Source organism: Varanus komodoensis, unplaced genomic scaffold (assembly GCF_004798865.1).
Source record: "Varanus komodoensis strain SLA01 unplaced genomic scaffold, ASM479886v1 scaffold1, whole genome shotgun sequence".
Classification (NCBI taxonomy): Eukaryota; Metazoa; Chordata; class Lepidosauria; order Squamata; family Varanidae; genus Varanus; species Varanus komodoensis.
Genome location: NW_025335268.1, coordinates 28,206,801 through 28,225,426, shown reverse-complemented (window position 1 = coordinate 28,225,426; position 18,626 = coordinate 28,206,801). Strand labels below are relative to the sequence as shown.

At 44.8% G+C, this 18,626-nt stretch overlaps 1 protein-coding gene across 1 annotated transcript in view; it reads right to left on the bottom strand.

Annotated features, from left to right (window-relative positions):
• Positions 1–18,626, bottom strand: part of CAPN9 (calpain 9) — a 35,363-nt gene that overhangs the window by 11,117 nt on the left and 5,620 nt on the right. The window contains exons 3-12 of the mRNA XM_044420752.1: positions 17,418–17,487; positions 16,090–16,208; positions 14,545–14,678; positions 12,026–12,194; positions 9,091–9,174; positions 7,735–7,820; positions 5,905–5,982; positions 4,672–4,832; positions 2,964–3,121; positions 1,086–1,294 (exon numbers count right to left, since the gene is read on the bottom strand). Coding sequence (XP_044276687.1) covers positions 1,086–1,294; positions 2,964–3,121; positions 4,672–4,832; positions 5,905–5,982; positions 7,735–7,820; positions 9,091–9,174; positions 12,026–12,194; positions 14,545–14,678; positions 16,090–16,208; positions 17,418–17,487 — 1,268 coding nt within the window. The remainder of the gene's footprint in view (positions 1–1,085; positions 1,295–2,963; positions 3,122–4,671; positions 4,833–5,904; positions 5,983–7,734; positions 7,821–9,090; positions 9,175–12,025; positions 12,195–14,544; positions 14,679–16,089; positions 16,209–17,417; positions 17,488–18,626) is intronic.

Sequence of the window (18,626 nt, the reverse complement as noted above, 5' to 3'; positions counted from 1 at the left end):
TCTACGAATATAGACACCAGATGGCAGCCAAGTCAACAGCAGTTGCTGCAACTGGGTGGTGAGCCTGGCAGGGTTCTGCCTTCGTGATTCTACATATCCCATGACATTTGCACATTCTTATATTACCAGACCAGCAAGGGATGCAACCACAGGGGAGCAACCACCACCACCAGGGACAGGTCAAGGCTGGGCATGCATTAAGGTCTAACCCCCCAGTGGAGGGGCCACTAATGACAACCCTGTGACTTTGCCCAGCCCTGCCAGCCACTGCAACTGGCTTGCTCACTTGCCTCTTGCTCCGGCCCTGGCAGTGGTGGTGAAGGGAAGGGGAACGGGGGATGTCACTGCCTCCCAGCATGCACTGCAACTGCCTCAACTGCACGGCTGCCATCCCCCTGTTGGGGCTCCCGTGCTTCTCCCGGTCTGCTGCTTTCACCTTCTCCGTGCCAACTGTACTTAGGTCGGGGAGGAGCGCAAGGGGCGCAGGCACTGCCTGCGTGGCAGCCCCTTGCCCCAGGGACAGACGTCACCAGTGCCAGTGGGAGCACTGTGGGAAGAAGCGTCTGGTGGTGGCAATTCCAAATCACTCCGGGCAACTCGCAGGCCTCTTCTCCCTTATGCAGGGGTTCCTTAGGGGAAGGCAGCTGGGAGCAGGGCCAGACCACCCAGGAGGCAAAACTGAGGCAGCCACCCCAGCAGCTGCCCTTAAAAAGGCAGCAAATTGTTCCTAATTTAATATGTTATTGTTATATTTCTAGTGCCAGGAAGGGAGAGAGGTGCTTGTGGTGTTCTCCGCCTTAGGTGGCAAAATAACATGGGGCACATGACCCGGCAGTAGAAGGAGAGACAGACTGGGGCCCCCTAATGAGAGGAGAAGCCCTCCTTTCTCTGCTCTCTCCGCTTCTCTTTCACCCTAAGGTCGAAGAGGAAAGGAAAGTGATGTGGGAGCTGATGAGCCTCACAGCATCTCTCAGGGGAGCCGAATTATTTCATGGGACTCCAGAAAGATATATCTACCACAGACTTTCAGAGGGGACTAGTCTGAAAATGACCCTCAGTTGGAGGGGATACCTGATAAAACTTACTTCGTGACAGCTTTCTTCTCAGAAAATATTCTCAGGCAGAAATCAGCTTCCTGATGTGGCTCAAAGGTGGTAGGGATAACAATGTAATTTCCAGGGGGTAGTGAGAATCGGTCAGAGACTTCCCTTAAGTTTATATAGGTTTTGCTCCTGGCCTTGGATGAGTGGTAGCGAAAAAAATCCTTTGTCAGCTGTTCTTCTTTACTTGGACTCTGAAATTGGATTTTAAGATTCAGCTGCTAGGTTTGAAGTGCAGATTCATACAACTTGGTATTCAAATGCCAGTAACTGTGGTACTGGTCTATGGCTCAGTCATTTTTCCCACAACCTTTTTCTGAGGTCTTTAGCATGGGGCCTATGGACATCTCTCTTAGCACCTGCCAGCATCCCTGCCCTTCCTGGTTTTTTAAATCATTCCTTTAAAAAATGAGGCACTGGCAGTTTCTTCCCCATTGCAGTCTTTATTTTGGTTCAAATGGGTGGTTTCATGTACTGAAGCTGAAACCTCACCCCTGCCTTCTGCTAAAGTACTTGTAGAAATTTCTTTTCTTTTAGATGCACTGGTTCCCTTTCTGGGGCACTGGTGACTTTATGACTGATCATGCTCACTGTGGCACCCATTTTGTGAAAGCATCCACTCCTCTCGCTCAAAATTCCAGATGTGCCCAGCAATCCACTGACATGAAGCATAGCATAAAGAACAGCACACACAGCTCAAAGCTATGCAGGACACTGCTGCAAAATATCAACATCTGTGTTGCCTAAAGTTTTTTTAAATTAGAATTTCGCTGGTGGCATTAGCTTGAAGAGTTACATGACATGTTATGAATCAGGTAGTAACTGAAATGAGTTTCAGAACCAGCATGCCGTTGAAGTTAAAGGCATACAAACTTGACATTCAAACCTTGAATGAATGTTCACATTATGCCATGTAAGGCAGCTGCCACTTCTCCTGAACAGCCATTAGGTGCCGTTTCTGAACCAGTGGAACAGTGGAGGAAGGAACGCTTAGCTTGTGTCAATCTGCAGAAGGCAGTCACAGCCAGAGAGGATAGGAAAATTACTCCCCCAACCCCCCTCACCCATTTCCTAAGGAAGTGCTTGTCTAAGTAGAAGTCCAGCTGAGCAAGACCAAGTCAAAAGCTAATCTGCCAATATAAATCACTTCAGGCCACATCAAAGGCAAGGCAGGGGAGCTCGGGGTTATCACCACATCACAGCTGTAATTGGTCAGCTTTCTAGTATGGCCCTTTTCAAGCTAACCATCATGTTTTTATGAAGAGGAAGGATGCTGCAGTTCAGGCTCCCGGGTCGACCATCCAGGGTTTCCTAAAGCACCTTCCCCTTCCCCCAGTTCTTTTCTCTGAATGGAGGTTTCCTGGTTTTTGCATTAATCTTCCCATTCTAAACAAGAGTGAGAGATTGCCATGCATCTCTCAAGAGTCAGTTACTGGCAGTAAGAGCTGTAAGGTAAAATAGGCTGCCAGTGTGGTGTAGTGGTTAAGAGAGCGGGACCGGAACCCAGAAGATCCAAGTTCTAGTCCCCACTCAGTCGCGGAGCCAACTGGGTGACTTGCGGCCAATCACAGACACTGAGCCCAACCTACCTCACAGGGTTGTTTTGTGAGGATAAGATTGAGAGGAGGGGAGGAGAATTATGTAAACCTCCTTGAATTCCTTGCAAGAGAAATAGGTGAGATATGAATGTAATTAATAAATAAATATTTTGAGTATTTGCCCCTGCTCCTTTTGCTTCTGATTCCACCCCACCCACCCATCTGAACCAAAATAAGGGCTGCAAAGAGAGGCCTCTCAGAATTTCTAAGCAACTGAATGCAGTCCTCGAAGGAGGTTCAACATCCTCACTGTGGAGGGAAATACCTCATAGATCGCATATCCAATCGTTAGCATTTCAGCACCCAGCTTCTTGAGCTTGCGGCGGTCTTTCTGCATCAGAGCTGCTATAAATGTGCATTCATTTTGGCCATCATCTTTTTCAGACAGCTGGAGTCTGAACTGTGGATTTGTCCAAAATGTTTCTGGAAATGAGACAGTAAAAACGCAATTTGTCATCCTTGGTTCCCTCCTCCGAAAGGCCTCATGATAAATTTTCTTCCCTGGCACCTCAGACCAGTTTTCACCACCATTATCGCTTGAATTGTAAGAGTGGGTCAGCCATCCTGCCTTTCAGGTGGACTAGCTAGAAGGCTGAGGGAAATGATGGGGCCTTCATTCTCTGTCCCCTTTCTGAACACTATGGACTAGCTTCTTGACAGGCTTTTGCCATCCCAGGTCTTACCAAATAGCCCATGAAGGCTTCAAATGAACATTTCCCAACTGAGCTTAGTGAGAAGCCAATAAGATCAATTACTCCGTGGTGGAGTTCCAATGAAATAACCTTCTATAGCTGCCTCAGCTTAGGTTTTGGCAGCAGGGTGCTCTCTTAGTAATAATGGTACAGTGGGGTTTTCCATGCAAAAAGTAAAAGTGGAATCTGAACCACCATTAGGACTTAGATTTGCATGGGGAACATATGGACAAATTTATAGAATCCATTTCTGGCTCTTGTGACCAGATTAGAGCCAGAAATGTTAAAAGCACCCTAGGAATGTTTAAAACAGGTTGGATCCTGGACCTCCTGGGCAAGGCAATTCATACCTGATCTGGGGAAATCTTCTTCACACACACCCCACTGTCTTCTCCCAGTCAGATGGGCTTCTGACTCGGCACAGAATTTTCAGGAGCTTGGAAGAGCTTCCCATAGGAAGGAGAGGGTGGCATTGTTTTGGCAAGCTCTATCTTGACCCTAACAACTGGTTATAAGTATCAATCAGACTTTTGGCCATTCAGGCTGATCAGGGCTCAAACACATGCACATTGAGGAAAAAAAGTGCTCCTGGCTAGGAGCTGTAGGACCTTTTCCTGTCTGAATGCGCACATGATTGAGCCACTGATATGTTGGCCTTGGGAGGAAAGCTATGGCAAATCTAGACAGCATCCTAAAAGCAGAGACATCACACTGCTGACAAAAGTTCACATAGTCAAGGCTATGGTTTTCCCAGTTGCAATGTATGGCTGTGAAAGCTGGATCATAAGGAAGGCTGAGCGCCAAAGTGTTGAGGCCTTTGAATTGTGGTGCTGGAGGAAACTCCTGTGAGTCCCTTGGACCACAAGGTGATCAAACCGGTCAGTCCTAGAGGAGATCAACCCTGACTGCTCTTTAGAAGGCCAGATACTGAAGATGAAACTCAAATACCGTGGCCACCTAATGAGAAGGAAGGACTCCCTGAAGAGCCTAATTGCTGGAAACAATAGATGGCAAAAGAAGAAGGGGACGGCAGAGGATGAGGTGGCTAGATGGAGTCACTGAGGCAGTTAGTGTGAGTTTAAGTGGACTCTGGGGGATGGTGGAGGACAGGAAGGCCTGGAGGAGTGTTGTCCATGGGGTTGGGATGGGTCAGATGTGACTTCGCAACTAGCAACAACAACATTGGCCTTACTGATCAAGCTGCTATGAATGATGATGGGGAAGGAATGCACGTGAGAATGCAGTTCCCCAGGATATGCAGTGTAATCCATGTGTGCATACCTATGAAGTTCCTGCAGCCTCCAGCCGTGGCACCCCTGACCCAGCTGCCCTGGTGGACAGTCACCTCCCATTTATGCATAGTCTTGTCCTCCAGTGCATCAGGTGTGAGGTTGCAGATCTCAACCTTGTCAAAATGGGAGAGGAAATCCTCGAACTCCATCCTATGTAAGATGGAAAGGGAAGTGATCTATGGGTTACAGTAGCCTAAGCAAATAAGAATCCATGAACCACTTCCAAACCCACTGGCTTAGCTATGGGTCTGCATTCCCCACTGTATAAACAGATAGGTTAAAATGATGACAATGTACAGTAACATTGCAATCTAGTCCCTACAGCTTTAATAATGAATACAAATTCAGCCAACACTTCATTCATGGGTCTGATGATGTCAATCACCAGCCATAATAAATACTGTAATTGTGTTAGTCTTTATGGATTCACAACACGCGTTGTCTTTTTAAACATGAAGATGTGTTTTCTGATGGCAATTGGCATACTGTCCAAACTGGTTTTTATATACCATCTTAAAAACATCTTACAGTCTCAGAATGTATCTAAAGTTGGAAAGAAAGGGATGAGGTGGATTCCATGGTCGTAAGTGACTGCTGGGAAGGTCCCAGTTTGCAAAATTCAGGCCACAGAGCATGGTATGTTTTATGCAAGGAATGTGTCTATCCATGGAATTCCTATATCCAAGCAATTGTGCAATAATGCGATGTTGTGAGACACAGACTTGGTCTCTCAACTTAAATGCTACTTCCCCTAAGTAATACTTGAATCAATGTTTTGCATTTCCTTATCATTCTAATGAAAACCTTAGCATTTCTATTCTATTTTAAAATGATGCTCTTCCATTTTCTATGTGAATTAACTACATGTACAACTGAAGCATTCCAGAATAAAAAGAAGCAACCTGACTCATTCCAGAGATATTAGATTACAGTTCCCATAAACCCCCAGCCAGCAGGGCACCAGCATGGTTTGTTTCAAAACTATTAATAGACTCCTAGGTTGTTTATAGGTTTGAGGAAATGATTCCCCACCCCAGGGGACCCCCCCCCCCTTTATACATACAGTATGCTAGGTATGGTAAACATGTTCTGCTATAAAGATATAATTAAGGACTTAAATCTAATTATGTCTGTCTCTTTTGTCTACAGCAAGAATTATTCAATAAAAAGACATCTTGATTTGTTCTAAGTTTAATGCATCTGAATCACCACATTCATTTACCAAAACTCTCCATCATCAAGTGCTGTCTGATACAAACGCTTTTTCTCAGATGGACTGACAGAACGCCATTCAGGCGAACTGGAAGAGAAAGAGGCACTCTTTAGTTATTTGCAATAAAATGTCCATTCCATTATACATATTCCACTTGTCTATGCAAAGCAGGCACATAAGGTAGTCCTTGCACAGGTGTCTCTTATCGAGGCCGGAAAGATGGCTTCCACCTCAGAAGAGAAGATCAGAGCTGAGATTCCTCCCCTGCAGTCTCCATGGGAGCTTCTACATTGTATACTTTCTTGATGTTGGAGCTCTGCTACTGGGAGAGGCTGGTTTGGGGGCATGGTGGTGCTGAGTTGGGTTAGGGAGGCAATGGACTTACAGGACACAACAATAACATACACAGCACTTCTCTATCTAGTTGGGTCCTAAGGGTCAAATCCTAAGCACTCACATAGCTTAGTAGGACTTACTTCTGAGTAAGAATGCTTGGAACTGGAATGCTGCCCATCTTGCAAATCTTCACTTTGCAAGTGTTGTCTTGTTGCAAAACCTTGTTGTGTGTGTGTGCTTGCATGCCTGCATATGAGTGTCATTTATTGAAAGCAAGGGTTCCACATTTAGTTATCATCACTGGGTCGGATCCAATTTTAGTCATGCTTAGGGCAGGCCCACTGACATCAATGGGATTAAAATTAGTCATGGTGGCACTGGTCCCAGCGATTTCAGTGGATCTACTCTAGGCATGACTAAGTCTGGATCCAACCCACTGTTTATGGCGTATGTTCCTACTAGCACTCTGATTTCCAAATATAATACTCAGAAGTAAGTCCCACTACTTTTACAGTTATATGGGCTTAGCAATGCAGTGCTTTTTCTCCCACCCGCATCCCAGACTCTTAATGACAAGCCTTTTGCACACAGTGATGTTCTGAACAGAAACCTTCCAGTGGGAGCAGTGCTGTGGAGAATGAGGAGGCTGGAACTGGAGGCATCCTAAAGCAGCACTCTTCGCCTTCTCTCCCCCCCGAGGTGCTTCAGCTGGACAGTCGAAGGAGCCGTATTTTGGAAGAGGCAGGGTGGGTGGACAGAGAGGCAATGAGCACCTCCACTGTTCTTCCCACTCTGCCCTGGATACCATGGACCTCCAAGTTTGGGGGCACATGGGCATTGCCATAGGATTGTGCCCCAGTAACATAACATGGAAAATAGACTGAGTTTGGCTTAGACTGAGTCATACTTAAAGCAGATCCAGTGAAATCAGTGGAACATAAGTTAGTCATGTATCTCCTATGGATTTCAGTTAGCCTTCTCTAAATAAGACTACATCTGGTTCCAACCTATATGTACATCGTTTTTTGCATTCCAAAAATTCATCAGTCTGATAGTTTGGGGACACTTCTTTCAAAATCTTTCCCTAGATTTCACATCATTAACCAGTACATTGACATTTTAGCGGTTGACATATTTTAACGGTTTCTCAGATCACCATATTGGATGGATATTTTACCACATCACAGACATTTAGCACCTACTAAACAAGCTGCAAGGAAGCAAAGGATTGCGGGAGCGGATTGTACTACAAAAACATTTGGGATATGTGCTGCTGCAGGCCAGAAGACTAGTGATGAAAGGGGTGGGGGGAGCCACCCCTGGTGAACCCAGTCATCTGTCAGGTTGCTCTGCAAACAGCCAGCCCACTGTGGCTTATTCACAGCTTGGCTTAGCTTGGCATGTAAATGCCCCATCGTGTGTGTGTGTGCGCGTGCGTGCGCACTTCTCTAACCTGGGCAGAGAGTGAGTGCATTATATACTCCTAGAACGCAAAATACAAACTTGTCACTCCAGGCACCATTCCATTCCACTTGACCCCATGGATTCCTAATTCGAATGAGCTTCACTTTCCGGCCTTGGTAGTTGATCTAGTAGGTACCAAAACAAGAAAGGGAAAGACAGAATGGATAGCTAATACAAGAACACTCAGCTAATAACTAATACAAGAACACTCAGACTTCTCAGACTGATTGCTCTAAAGAAAGTCCCCTTAACTCAGAAGCAGTACTCTGTGAAGCACATCCTTTGAGACTTTTGACTTCTAAAAGGAGAGCTTCCAGTTCCACTAATTAGAAAGCATTGAATAGCTATTCTTTCCTTCCCTCCTAAGCGGATTTTTGTGATCAGAAAAATGATGGGAGAAGTACTTGAGAAAATGGGATGGTTACACACTGAAGACAAAATCCCTTGAACCCTGCTGCAAAATTCTGAGAATGAGGCAGGGCAATTGCACTGAAAGACATTACTCGGGAGCACCTTGAGATTCTAGTCATCCATCATCATTGAGGTATCTCGGAGCAAATGATAATTCTTTCTTATAATGTCAAGCAATTCAGCAAATCTCTATAAAACTGTGTGGACATAAAGCCAATCAACATACTTTTAACAGTGCATAGCTGAACATGATGGTTTTTGCACTGTTTAGGGAAGAATCCTATGCATATTTAGCCTGAAAGTCCTATAACTCCAGCATGATATGAAGCCCTTAGCCTGAAGGTTTGGTAATCGTCCAGTGCATGACAGGAGGGCTGGTGGGGCAGACAGAGTAGCAGAGCAATCTTTTTCTCCCCATTTTCCTGCCCTGCGTTTTTCAGTAGACAGGGTTTTCTTCCTGGCTAGGGATGGTGCTTCAGGGGGACAGGAAAGTAGGTTTGAAGATGCTCAGGATAGCTGATATCCTGGGCTCTCTGGTCCCCTTTAATCTGTTCCATGAAAGTGCTCCCTCCTCCTCCTCTCTGTGGTTGACCTCCTGCCCTTGGAAGGCAGTTCTTTCTGTGCCAGCGACAAGGGAAGTGGTGGTCAGATCTCCGTCACTCCCTTCCAAGGAGAGAGCACCATCTTAGAAGGAGGAATCCCCAGCATCCTATGGCCCATCAGACTACCTAGTGGCCATAGGATTGCTCTCCTCATCTTGCTTTGGAGAAAGCATGGACTCTGACTTGTTGAGAAATCACATGCACTTAATAAAGCATGCTTCTGAATGTCAACAATGCTGCATTACCTTTCTGACTTTATCACAGATATCCTTGAAATCGGGATTAGTAGGCTTGATTTCTAAAACCACCCATTCCTTCAGTTTAATTAAATGTAGGTTTTCTCTTTTTCTTCCTCTTCCAAGTGAGAAAAAAGGCCACTTACCTCATCAATGCCAGTCACGGAATAGGCATGGCCCTTTATAAGCCCATATGGAGTTCGAGCTTCTGTCTCAGCTGCATTGCTGATCTAAAATGTGGTAACATACATAAAGAAAATCTTCCCTTAACCATATAGCATTTATTCATATGTTGTATAAGCAGCAGCAGTGCCAGCATTAAGAACAACATAAGAAATATGATATCTTACAATGGAACAGGCAATAAGCCAACCCCAAAAATGTAACCAGTCTTGTGACTAGATGCCATCACGAATGAGATCTCAAATCATTTCCAGACGGTTTGGGGGCTTTGGTGAATCTCCAACAGAGTGTAGCACAGTGTGTGTAAAATTCAACACCTTGACAGCAGACTCTGGCTCTGGCGATGTGTCTTTCCCTGTCTCTCTTCCAGCTGCAGCCCCCATCTCCTCCCAATCTGCTCTGGAGGATCTTCCAACCCCTAGAGCAGGTTTGGAGCATGCACAGGATGTTGCATGACATTCTGCTGACGGTAGCCATTGGTTGGCAGGAGTAGCTAACTGGATACAACCCTAAGTGTGGGGCTCAACCGCAGAAAATCCAAATCCCTCTTCAACTATGAATCCACCTTGGGCAAGTTTCTAGCTCTCAATCTAACCTGCTTCACAGGATTCCTGCAAGGCTCAAAGAGTGTTTAACTAGGGATGCGGAGAGGAGGGAAATCTGTTCAATTTTTTATGCAAAATTATCAAATTCTCATACATAAACACAAACATGAGCACAGTTAAACATTGATTACAGACTTTGGAAAGAGGCAGAGACCAAAGTTTTCATGTCAAAAAAGAATACAAAATCCATATAGCACAGAAAGGTGTGTACAAATGTGCATACATCACAGAAAAATGTGCACAAGAACAATTTCTCTCAGGGGAAATAAAATGCCTATAAATTAAAGAAAGCATATATAATGCATACATTTTGGAAAATGCATTGAAAATAAACATTTTGAGCAGGCTTTAAAACTTGGCAAACAAATGAGTAAACGGGGCAGAACAAACTTATCTTTGGGAAAATGAGTGAAATCAAGTATGATCATTTTATCCATCACTAGTTCTGAGCTTGCAGTGGAAGAACAGAATAGAAATGTAATACACTGTACCATAGGAAATGTAGATGGCTTCAAACTTGAATGACACTGGGAACGTGAAGTTAGAAAGTGATACAGCCTAGCATAAGGCAATTATCTATGACGGGTTCAAGGGATTTGGGCTGCAATCTTAGGAACGCTTACTTAGAATTAAATTTCACTGGAACCAGTAGGGCTCATCTGTGAGCAGACACAGACAGGGAATGCTTGCAAAATTGTGATTATTGCTACTCTTTCAAGTTTAGGTGCTACTAATGTGAGCACCCAATGTGTTGCTATAAAGAGCCTAGGTGAGAATTTGTAGAATAAATTGATTGTATTGTTTAATTGCTGTAGTGATCTGAAGCTTGAGAAATATTAGCTGAGCTCCATGGATGGATGCCTTAGAAGAAATGTACGTGACAAATGAATGGAGTTAGAGCTGTCCTTCGTTCTATAGCTAGTACTTCCACTTAGGGAAGAAGCTGTGGCTCAGTGGTAGAGCACCTGCTGTACATGCAAAAGATATTAGGGTAATCTCCAGGTAGGGTTGGAAATGTACCTTCCTGAATCCCTGTAGAATCATGGAATGGGAGAGTTGGAAGGACACAAGAAGGCCAATGGGCTCCAACCACTGCTTAATGAAGAGCTCCAAGTTAACCACCCTTCTCAGATGGCTGCCTAACTGCATCTTGAATGCCTCTAGGGTGGGAGAGCCCACAACTTCCTAGGTAATTGGTTCCATTGTACTGCTCTGACAGACAGGAAGCTTTTCCTGATGTTCAGCTGGAACCTGGCTTCCTGTACCTTGAGTCTGTTATTCCATATCCTGCACTCTGTAATGATCGAGAGGAGATCCTGGCCATTCTCTGTGTGACACTTTTCAAGTACTTGACGAATGCTATCATATCTCCCCTCAGTCTTCTCTTCTCAAGACTAAGCATGCCTTATTCTTTCAATTCAGTCTCCACATCATCCTTGTTGCCCTTCTCTGAACTCTTTCCAGCTTGTCTGCATCTTTCTGAAGCCAGAACTGGGCACAGTACACCAGATGAGGCCTAACCAGCGCTGAGTAGACAGGAACTAGTGCATCCACTTGAAGTACTGTTGAGCCAAGTATCCTCCATCCTGTAACTTTGCATTTGGTTTCTTTTTGCTAAGTGGAAAACTTGGCATTTGTCCTGATTAAATTTCAGTATAGTTGAGATGGACAGGCAAGCCACTGCCTGCCCATCTCAGCCATACTGAACAAGATGGGCCTTTGTCTGACTCAGAATAAGGTATGTTCCTAATTGTGTTCCTAATTCTTTGAATGGGAATTATATGGGCTGCACATCAAATGAAGTTGCCGTTTGTATAGTTCAGCCCAGGACTTCAGTGCCTTGCTATCATGTCAGCTGTAACCTGAGCAATAAAAGTCAAGGTTACGTCATATTTGCCTGATGATGCCATACTTAACTTTAGGGTGACTCAAATAAATCTTCACACAACTGTCCAAGGAGAGTCTAAATGAGCAGACTGCTGCGTTGACCCATGTCAAGAAGGCAGTACTTGTCATCTCCATCAAAAGCAGGTCTTCCGTAACATGAACAGGTCTCAATTGTCCATTCAGGACAAAGTCACCCCAAAATACTTTGCATTACCAGAGGGAAAAATATATCATTGCTGGGAAAATACATTCCTCCAGACTACTGTGAAGACTGCAGCTAAATTCAGAAAGCCCCACGGAGAGCCCTGGTTCTATTACACCACAGCACTGCAACAAATCAGAGATCGGCGTGTCTGCAAACAAAAATAAAAACCAAACTCAAGCTCTGCTTTATTCTGTTACTTACATCAATGGAACAGCCCACCATTGAACCTCTTTTCAGGGCCTTTCCTAGGATTTCATAATAGTTCTCTGGAGACTTTTTAAGTTCAAACATTTCTCCAACGCCTCCTGTGAAATCTTCCATGGCTTCAATAGTACTTCCACCTTTCAGAGCTTCATAACTTCCATTCAGCCTAACAATAACAATTGAAACACACACACACACACAACAGGGTACATTTGACAATGAGCTCACCCAATTTACATGCACCAGAGCAGTGACAGTATTCATTTTGTGTAATGCTGGGCCAATGGCCTGCATAGTCTACCAGGATAATCTCCTAGACAAGCCCTATAGAAGGGGAAGGAACCTCAGGTCCAGGGTCCCAACCCAGCCCTCCTGGGTTCCCCAGATTACTATGCCATTTCCCCAGTCCCCACACATTCCCCCCTAACTGCTGGGTAGTTTTATTTATTTATTTATTTATCAATTTATACCCTGCCTTTTTCCTACAAAGGGCTCAAGGCAGCTTACATCATTCTCCTCCTCCATCTTATCCCCACAACAACAACCCTGTGAGGTAGGTTGGGCTGAGAGTCTGTGACTGGCCCAAAGTCACCCAGTTGGCTCCATGGCAGAGTTTTCCCAGCTTTATGTACATGGTTTTTTTTCCCTCCACTCTAAAAGGTGGGAATGTCTCTCTTGAAGCTTTGTTACTAGCAGTAAGAGTTTAAGCTACAAATGCTGGCATTTTTATGGTCGAGGCTGCCCGCTTGCCTTTGGCCTTCTCCAGCACTGCTCTGTGGCCCCCAAGAGCTTTCCCAGACTGAATTCAGCCTTCAGGATGAAAGAGATTCTGCTCTCACCACTTCCCTGTAGAAACGAGTGTTTGCCCCCAAAAGCATCCTCATGTTTTTGCACATGAGTTCCAGTTCAGTTAGAAAGTGCTGTGCTACAGAGGTTCCTGTCATGCCACACCTTGCCCATAACCACTCATAAGAGGGGAACAAACCGTGGCTGGTACAGACCCCAAAAGGCACACTACTCGCAATACACCAGTCTAAATCGGAGACTAATGCAAGGAGGTGTGATGCCCCCTTACAATCTCTGGCTTCCCTTGAAATTCCTCCAATGGCTAAGCTGGCCCCTCCTAATCCAGTTTAGGCTCAACTCAGTGTGTAATTGATCCTCACCATGTTGTATGCCTTAGTGTAAGCATATGGGGCCTGGATCTGGATTGGGAGCACTCCACACAGGTAGAGGAGGTTTACATTTCCCCCCACCATGGTACCAACAGTGGTTTTTTTTTTTTTTTCTTTAGTCCTTGTAGGGGGAAGGAGCAAATTCTTAGAGAAAGAACAGCTGGGTGAGAAGGTTTAAACCTCCACAGAGTGGTCTCGATCCAGATCTAGTCCTCACACACTTATAAGGTAATACAACAGTGGGGAATCAGCTGCATGCGACATATTTGACACAGCATGTAGTTTAGCTCTCAGAGGCAACCCTGGATTAAAAGTTCTTGTATCATGTTGTTACTCACGGTTTGAGGTGATTAACAGGATCCAGTACCAGATTCATGGCAGCTAAAAAGAATCAAAATGCAGATTTCCCATGCCCAAATATAAAACTCATCCTTTGCACACTCCAGACCCTCCACATATTCTAGTTCTTTAAGAAAGGCTTCCCTGAATTATTTGGTCACCTTTCTTGCCCCACCTAAATTCTTTGCAATGCCCCACTGTCTGATTTCCCTCATCTTTGCCCTCTCTGGCCTCACCATGCCAGTTTCTTCCATAAATTCTTCTGTCTCTTACATGTACAACTGTGTCCCAGTGTGGGCGATACTGTTGTTGCACTAGCATAAACCATCACTTGTGCAATTAGACTAGCACTTGCTAGGAAAACAGGAGTAGGGAAAGCAATTGTCTGTTGTTAAACTAAGGTTGGCAGCTCTGCAACAAATTTCAGCAACAAAACACCATTTTTCCCATTGCCCCTTTAAATGCTAGTTACATTACACAAACATTGGTTTGTGCTAGTGCAATGTCATTTGTGCTAGTGTTGGGAAACAGTTGAATACTATCCACAGGGATTGTATTCAATTATCCCTTTACTAGTATTCAGCTTGTAACCTTTTCCAGCACTACCAGCAGTAGTAGTTACAAACATATGAAAAGTCATAGCTGCCTTTCTGGAGTGGCAACCCTGGCCAAGGCCATGCACAATAAAAACCATTAGAACACAGTGCAACATTAATGAAACAAAAGGAAAGGAAAGGCACTCATTATGAAAGATCCCGGAGCCATGATGGCGATGGTGATAGCAGTAGTAGGGATACTTGATAGTGGATGTTATGACCCTGAGAGCTAAACTACTCTGCCTTGGTCTCTTTGACCTTGCTTGCAGAAGCCTTTTCTTCACTGTCAGGCACTCTGAGCACCAGACCCCTCTGAGAGGGAAGAGTTAGACAGCAATAAGGCAGAAATCACAAGAGCTGCAGAAAGCAAGAACAACAGCCGAATCGCATGAGTGACAGGACTTACTTGGCATATGCTTTTTCCAGCAATGCACTCCAGAATTCATTGTGGTCAGCCGAATGCAGAAAGACCAAACGGTCTTTGAAAGTGGGCAATCGGTCATCGATGACAATATCCAGCCACTCATTGTGCTGCCAAAACTGTTTGGAAAAGGAGGGGCAGGGGAGCGATGATAACTCGTGATATACACCAAGGCTGCTGAATGTCTTTCACCAACTCAGTCAATTGCGCATTTTTTCAGCAGCTGGAATGATAGGGTGCCATTTTCCTGACCACAATTAGCAAAATGGTATGTTTTAGCTAAGCTGTGATCTGTACCCGCATCATCACTTCTCTAATGTAAGTGAATTGCCCTTGGAGAAGGTCTGTAGCTCAGTGGGAAAGCAAGTGCATGCTTTTCATGCAGCTGCTCCCAGATTCAGCCCTTGGGATCTCCATACAGGACTGGGGAAAGACTTCCAGGACCCTGAAGTCCAGCCAACTCACCCTCCATTTCAAGGTTCAAGAGTTTCCTGCATGCCTAACCATCAGCACCAGCTGGGTCCCATGGCATTTGTTGACATATCCAGAAGCCGACATTGATTCCTATGTTTCTAGATTGGGCATGCGGGGAGCATGTGATCTTTTAGAGTTGTTTAATCTTTTGTGGACTTGAGGTAGTCCAATTAGCGGAGTCTTCATAAGGTTCTAGCTGGGGTGCTGGACCTCTTTCAATTCAAGGGCTGAACTCAATATCAAAGAAGCTCCTGAAGGCCGCTCTTGGTGGGCGGGGGTCCAAGGCAAAGGGAGAGTGGCAGAAAGTAAAAGGGATGGACCAAAAAAATGGACATCTTTTAGTTTCAGGCACTTATTTTTGGGAAGAAAGCCTGAGGAGGGGCTTTCTAACTTTTTAGAATGGGGAAAAATAGTTTGAAGGTTTGGAATCCAACAAATGATAGGAGTGAAATGGAAAAAGTAGGATTCACTTGGTGAAATAGGAAAAGAGATGGGACTTCAAGCAGGGTGGATTGGGCCCCTGTGCCTGAGGTTTAACATTCCAGGGATACAAGCAAGCATTCAGCCTCTGGAGAAACTTGCAGCTTTCCAGATGGGTGGGCTGGGATGCTTGAGACACAGCCGGTGAAGGGCAGAGGAAAGTGAGCACATGGACTAAGCACCTTGCATGATGTGTATTATTACCCTGGGGTTACTCTTAATTGCTGTGGGGCCTGGACAGGTGAGAGACAATGAATGTGCTACTTCCAGTCTGGCTGGATCCCACTTGGTAAGAGCCAAGATTCGCACCACCAGCACTTAGTCTCTGGGCTTCTTAGTAATCAGTTGTGCTACTGTGATAGCAGGAAACACGATTTTTCTTTGCAAGTCATGGCACAAGTATCTAGTACTGATGCAGGCAGAGGGTGTTGTAAATATTGGACCTTCAAATAGCTAAGGCTCCCTTAAAGTCATGTATTGCTAGGTGTTGTCAAACCATTGCCCCCAAACCACCAGAAAATGAGACTGTAGCAGAACATTTGGACTTTTTAGTTCTTGTTGCAAGAATTGTTTTACCTGAAAATGAAATATTCCAGCATAGCCTGGTCCAAAATCCTGATCCGGTGGCACTACTCTGGCTAATGTGCTTTCATTAAGAGTAAGAGATGCAATAGCTGCTAAGAGCCAACAGTCACCTGGAAGTCAAATAGAAAAGTGCATCCATTAATCTTCTTAGCTGATTTCAAATAATGGGTATTCTTTCCAATGAACACCTACAAAATAGAAATGAAAGCTCCCTGTATTTCACAGTTCCCATCAACTTTTCCTGTTCGTTATTCCTGATTATTCAGATTTACCGTGCTTCATCTCATGGGTGCACATTAATATCATTTGATTTAAACAATATCCATGTTAATTCAGTCAGACATAGTCAAAAGAAGTCAGCTCATACCTTATTTGAAGATTTAAATTGCAATCTTGTACTTATTAATCCTGTACTTGTTTATCCTTACCCCGTTTGATGTCATTTGCTCTTGGAGGACTGGGGGGCGGGGGTCATTCAGCCCTCCCCCAACAATATTTTTGCCGCCTGCTTGTGCTTTGGGTGTATGGCATGAATAGATGGGAAAACTGGGAATCTTTTCACGATAAGGAAATTATTCCCTATATATGTATGTACAGTGGAGGCTTGTGGCTCCTATATCAGCAGAGTAGTTTATTCATTCTGGGCTTTAGACTGAATGCTAAAGAAGCTCTCCATGGTGCTGAACCGTTTCTGCAAAAGATTTCATACTGCAGCCCAGAGTGGACACAGTGCCCCACTGGCATGGGCGCTGCTATGCACGATAGTGGCACTGTGCTGACGGGGCAGCGGGGAGACGGGTTATGGAAGCTGCTGTACGTGTGCAAATCAAAGCTGGATGTAGCTTGTGTACAGGCAAGGCACGTGACTCACAGATGGGGAAGTAGTTCCAAGGAGCTGTAGACACGTGGCCATCTGTACACCGCCTGGCACCTCCACACCTCTTTTGATGCACATATATTTGAGCATTTCTGATGGAAAGATGGAATATAAGCACGGCTAACAAATAAATGCCAATGATGTTTTCATTCAGAGCCTGGCAACTTGCCTTGCTCCCACAAAGCAAGCCCAGCAAGGCCAACAGTCAGGAATGATGGGAGTTGTGGTCCAAAATACTGGACTACAGTACCAGGTCTTGCCTCCTCAATGCTGCTGTTAGACTGCTACATGAGAAGGGATGCTGACCTCCAGGATGTCTTCCAATGCTAATGCAGACTCTAACATCCAAGACAAACATGACTTCCAGCAACACTCCCTTCATCAGTTTATGACTCTCTTATTCTCCACAAAGTAGTCATAATTTCAGTGAAAAGACACTTACCAAGATCCCCTTGACATATGTCGGTTCTTGTGGCACCTCCAACAATAAACTGCGGGTCTTTAACAATTTCCTTGAAGGTAAGGGAAGTGATAAGGTAAGGAACAGAAGCTATTCTACTCAGACATTTCCAGTGTCTTTCCTCCATCCTGACCAGAGGGAGGGAGATGGCCCTGGGTAATTAGCAGATATTATGCTCTGTGCTTTATTGAAACTTCCAATGCACAATGGTGCAGAGAAAGTGGAGAGGGAGGCATTTTAACCCCTTTTCCATAATACTGGAATCCCAGTCACCCCTTTAAGCTGAAGGTGGGAGATTCAAGTCAGATATAAGAAAGTCCTTCTTCACACAGTGCATAGTTCATCTGTGGAATTCACTGCCACAGGAAGCAGTGATGGCCACCAATTTGGACGGCTTTAAAAGGGATTGGATGAATCAGTGGCTAGCGGTGCTTACTAGCCTTGTTGGTGACGTGCTGTCTCCACTGGTGGAGCTGGTTGCTGAGGAGTTTGGGCAGGGGAAGTCCTTGCACCCATCCTGCTTGAGGGACCCCGTGGGCAGCTGGATTGCCACCCTGCAGATGAAGTGCTGGACCACTTGGCCCATTCGTCTGATCCAGCATGGCTTTTCTTAGGTTCTTACGTACTCACAAAGCCATTCTTATTCTGAAGTTAGGACGTTGCTGCTGTGTCTCAGGAAAAGAGTGGTGAATTACTTTTTCCTAAATTGGTAGATTTCCCCAGAAACACCTCAAACCGCAATCTGCTAAAATGCAGGTGACTGTAGACTGGGGAGTGAAGTGTTAATACTTAGGCAAGACAATGTGCCTTCCAGATGCCGCTTGGGAAGAAGAATCCCTGGTTTGCTGACATTACTTTTAAGAGGTCTGATTGTACTTAGAGGCTCTGGGCCTCCACTGTTCTTTACACTTGAATTAATTCATAAAAGATGGGCTTGTTCTCAGGGGAAGCCAGAGAGCACCACTGAATCTCTACTACAAGACACACCCATGTAGATAGTATGACTATGACTATCACATGATTAAAGATTTTCGTTGTTTGTTTGATTTTATCTCAATATTTGTGCAAACAACACTCTCCCTTTTAAGCCCAAACAGACCCTAAGGAAAGACCATCATAATTGCAGACAACAACTTGCATCATACACAACTTCAATAGCCAGCTCTGAAAAAGAATAAAAGCAGAAACCAG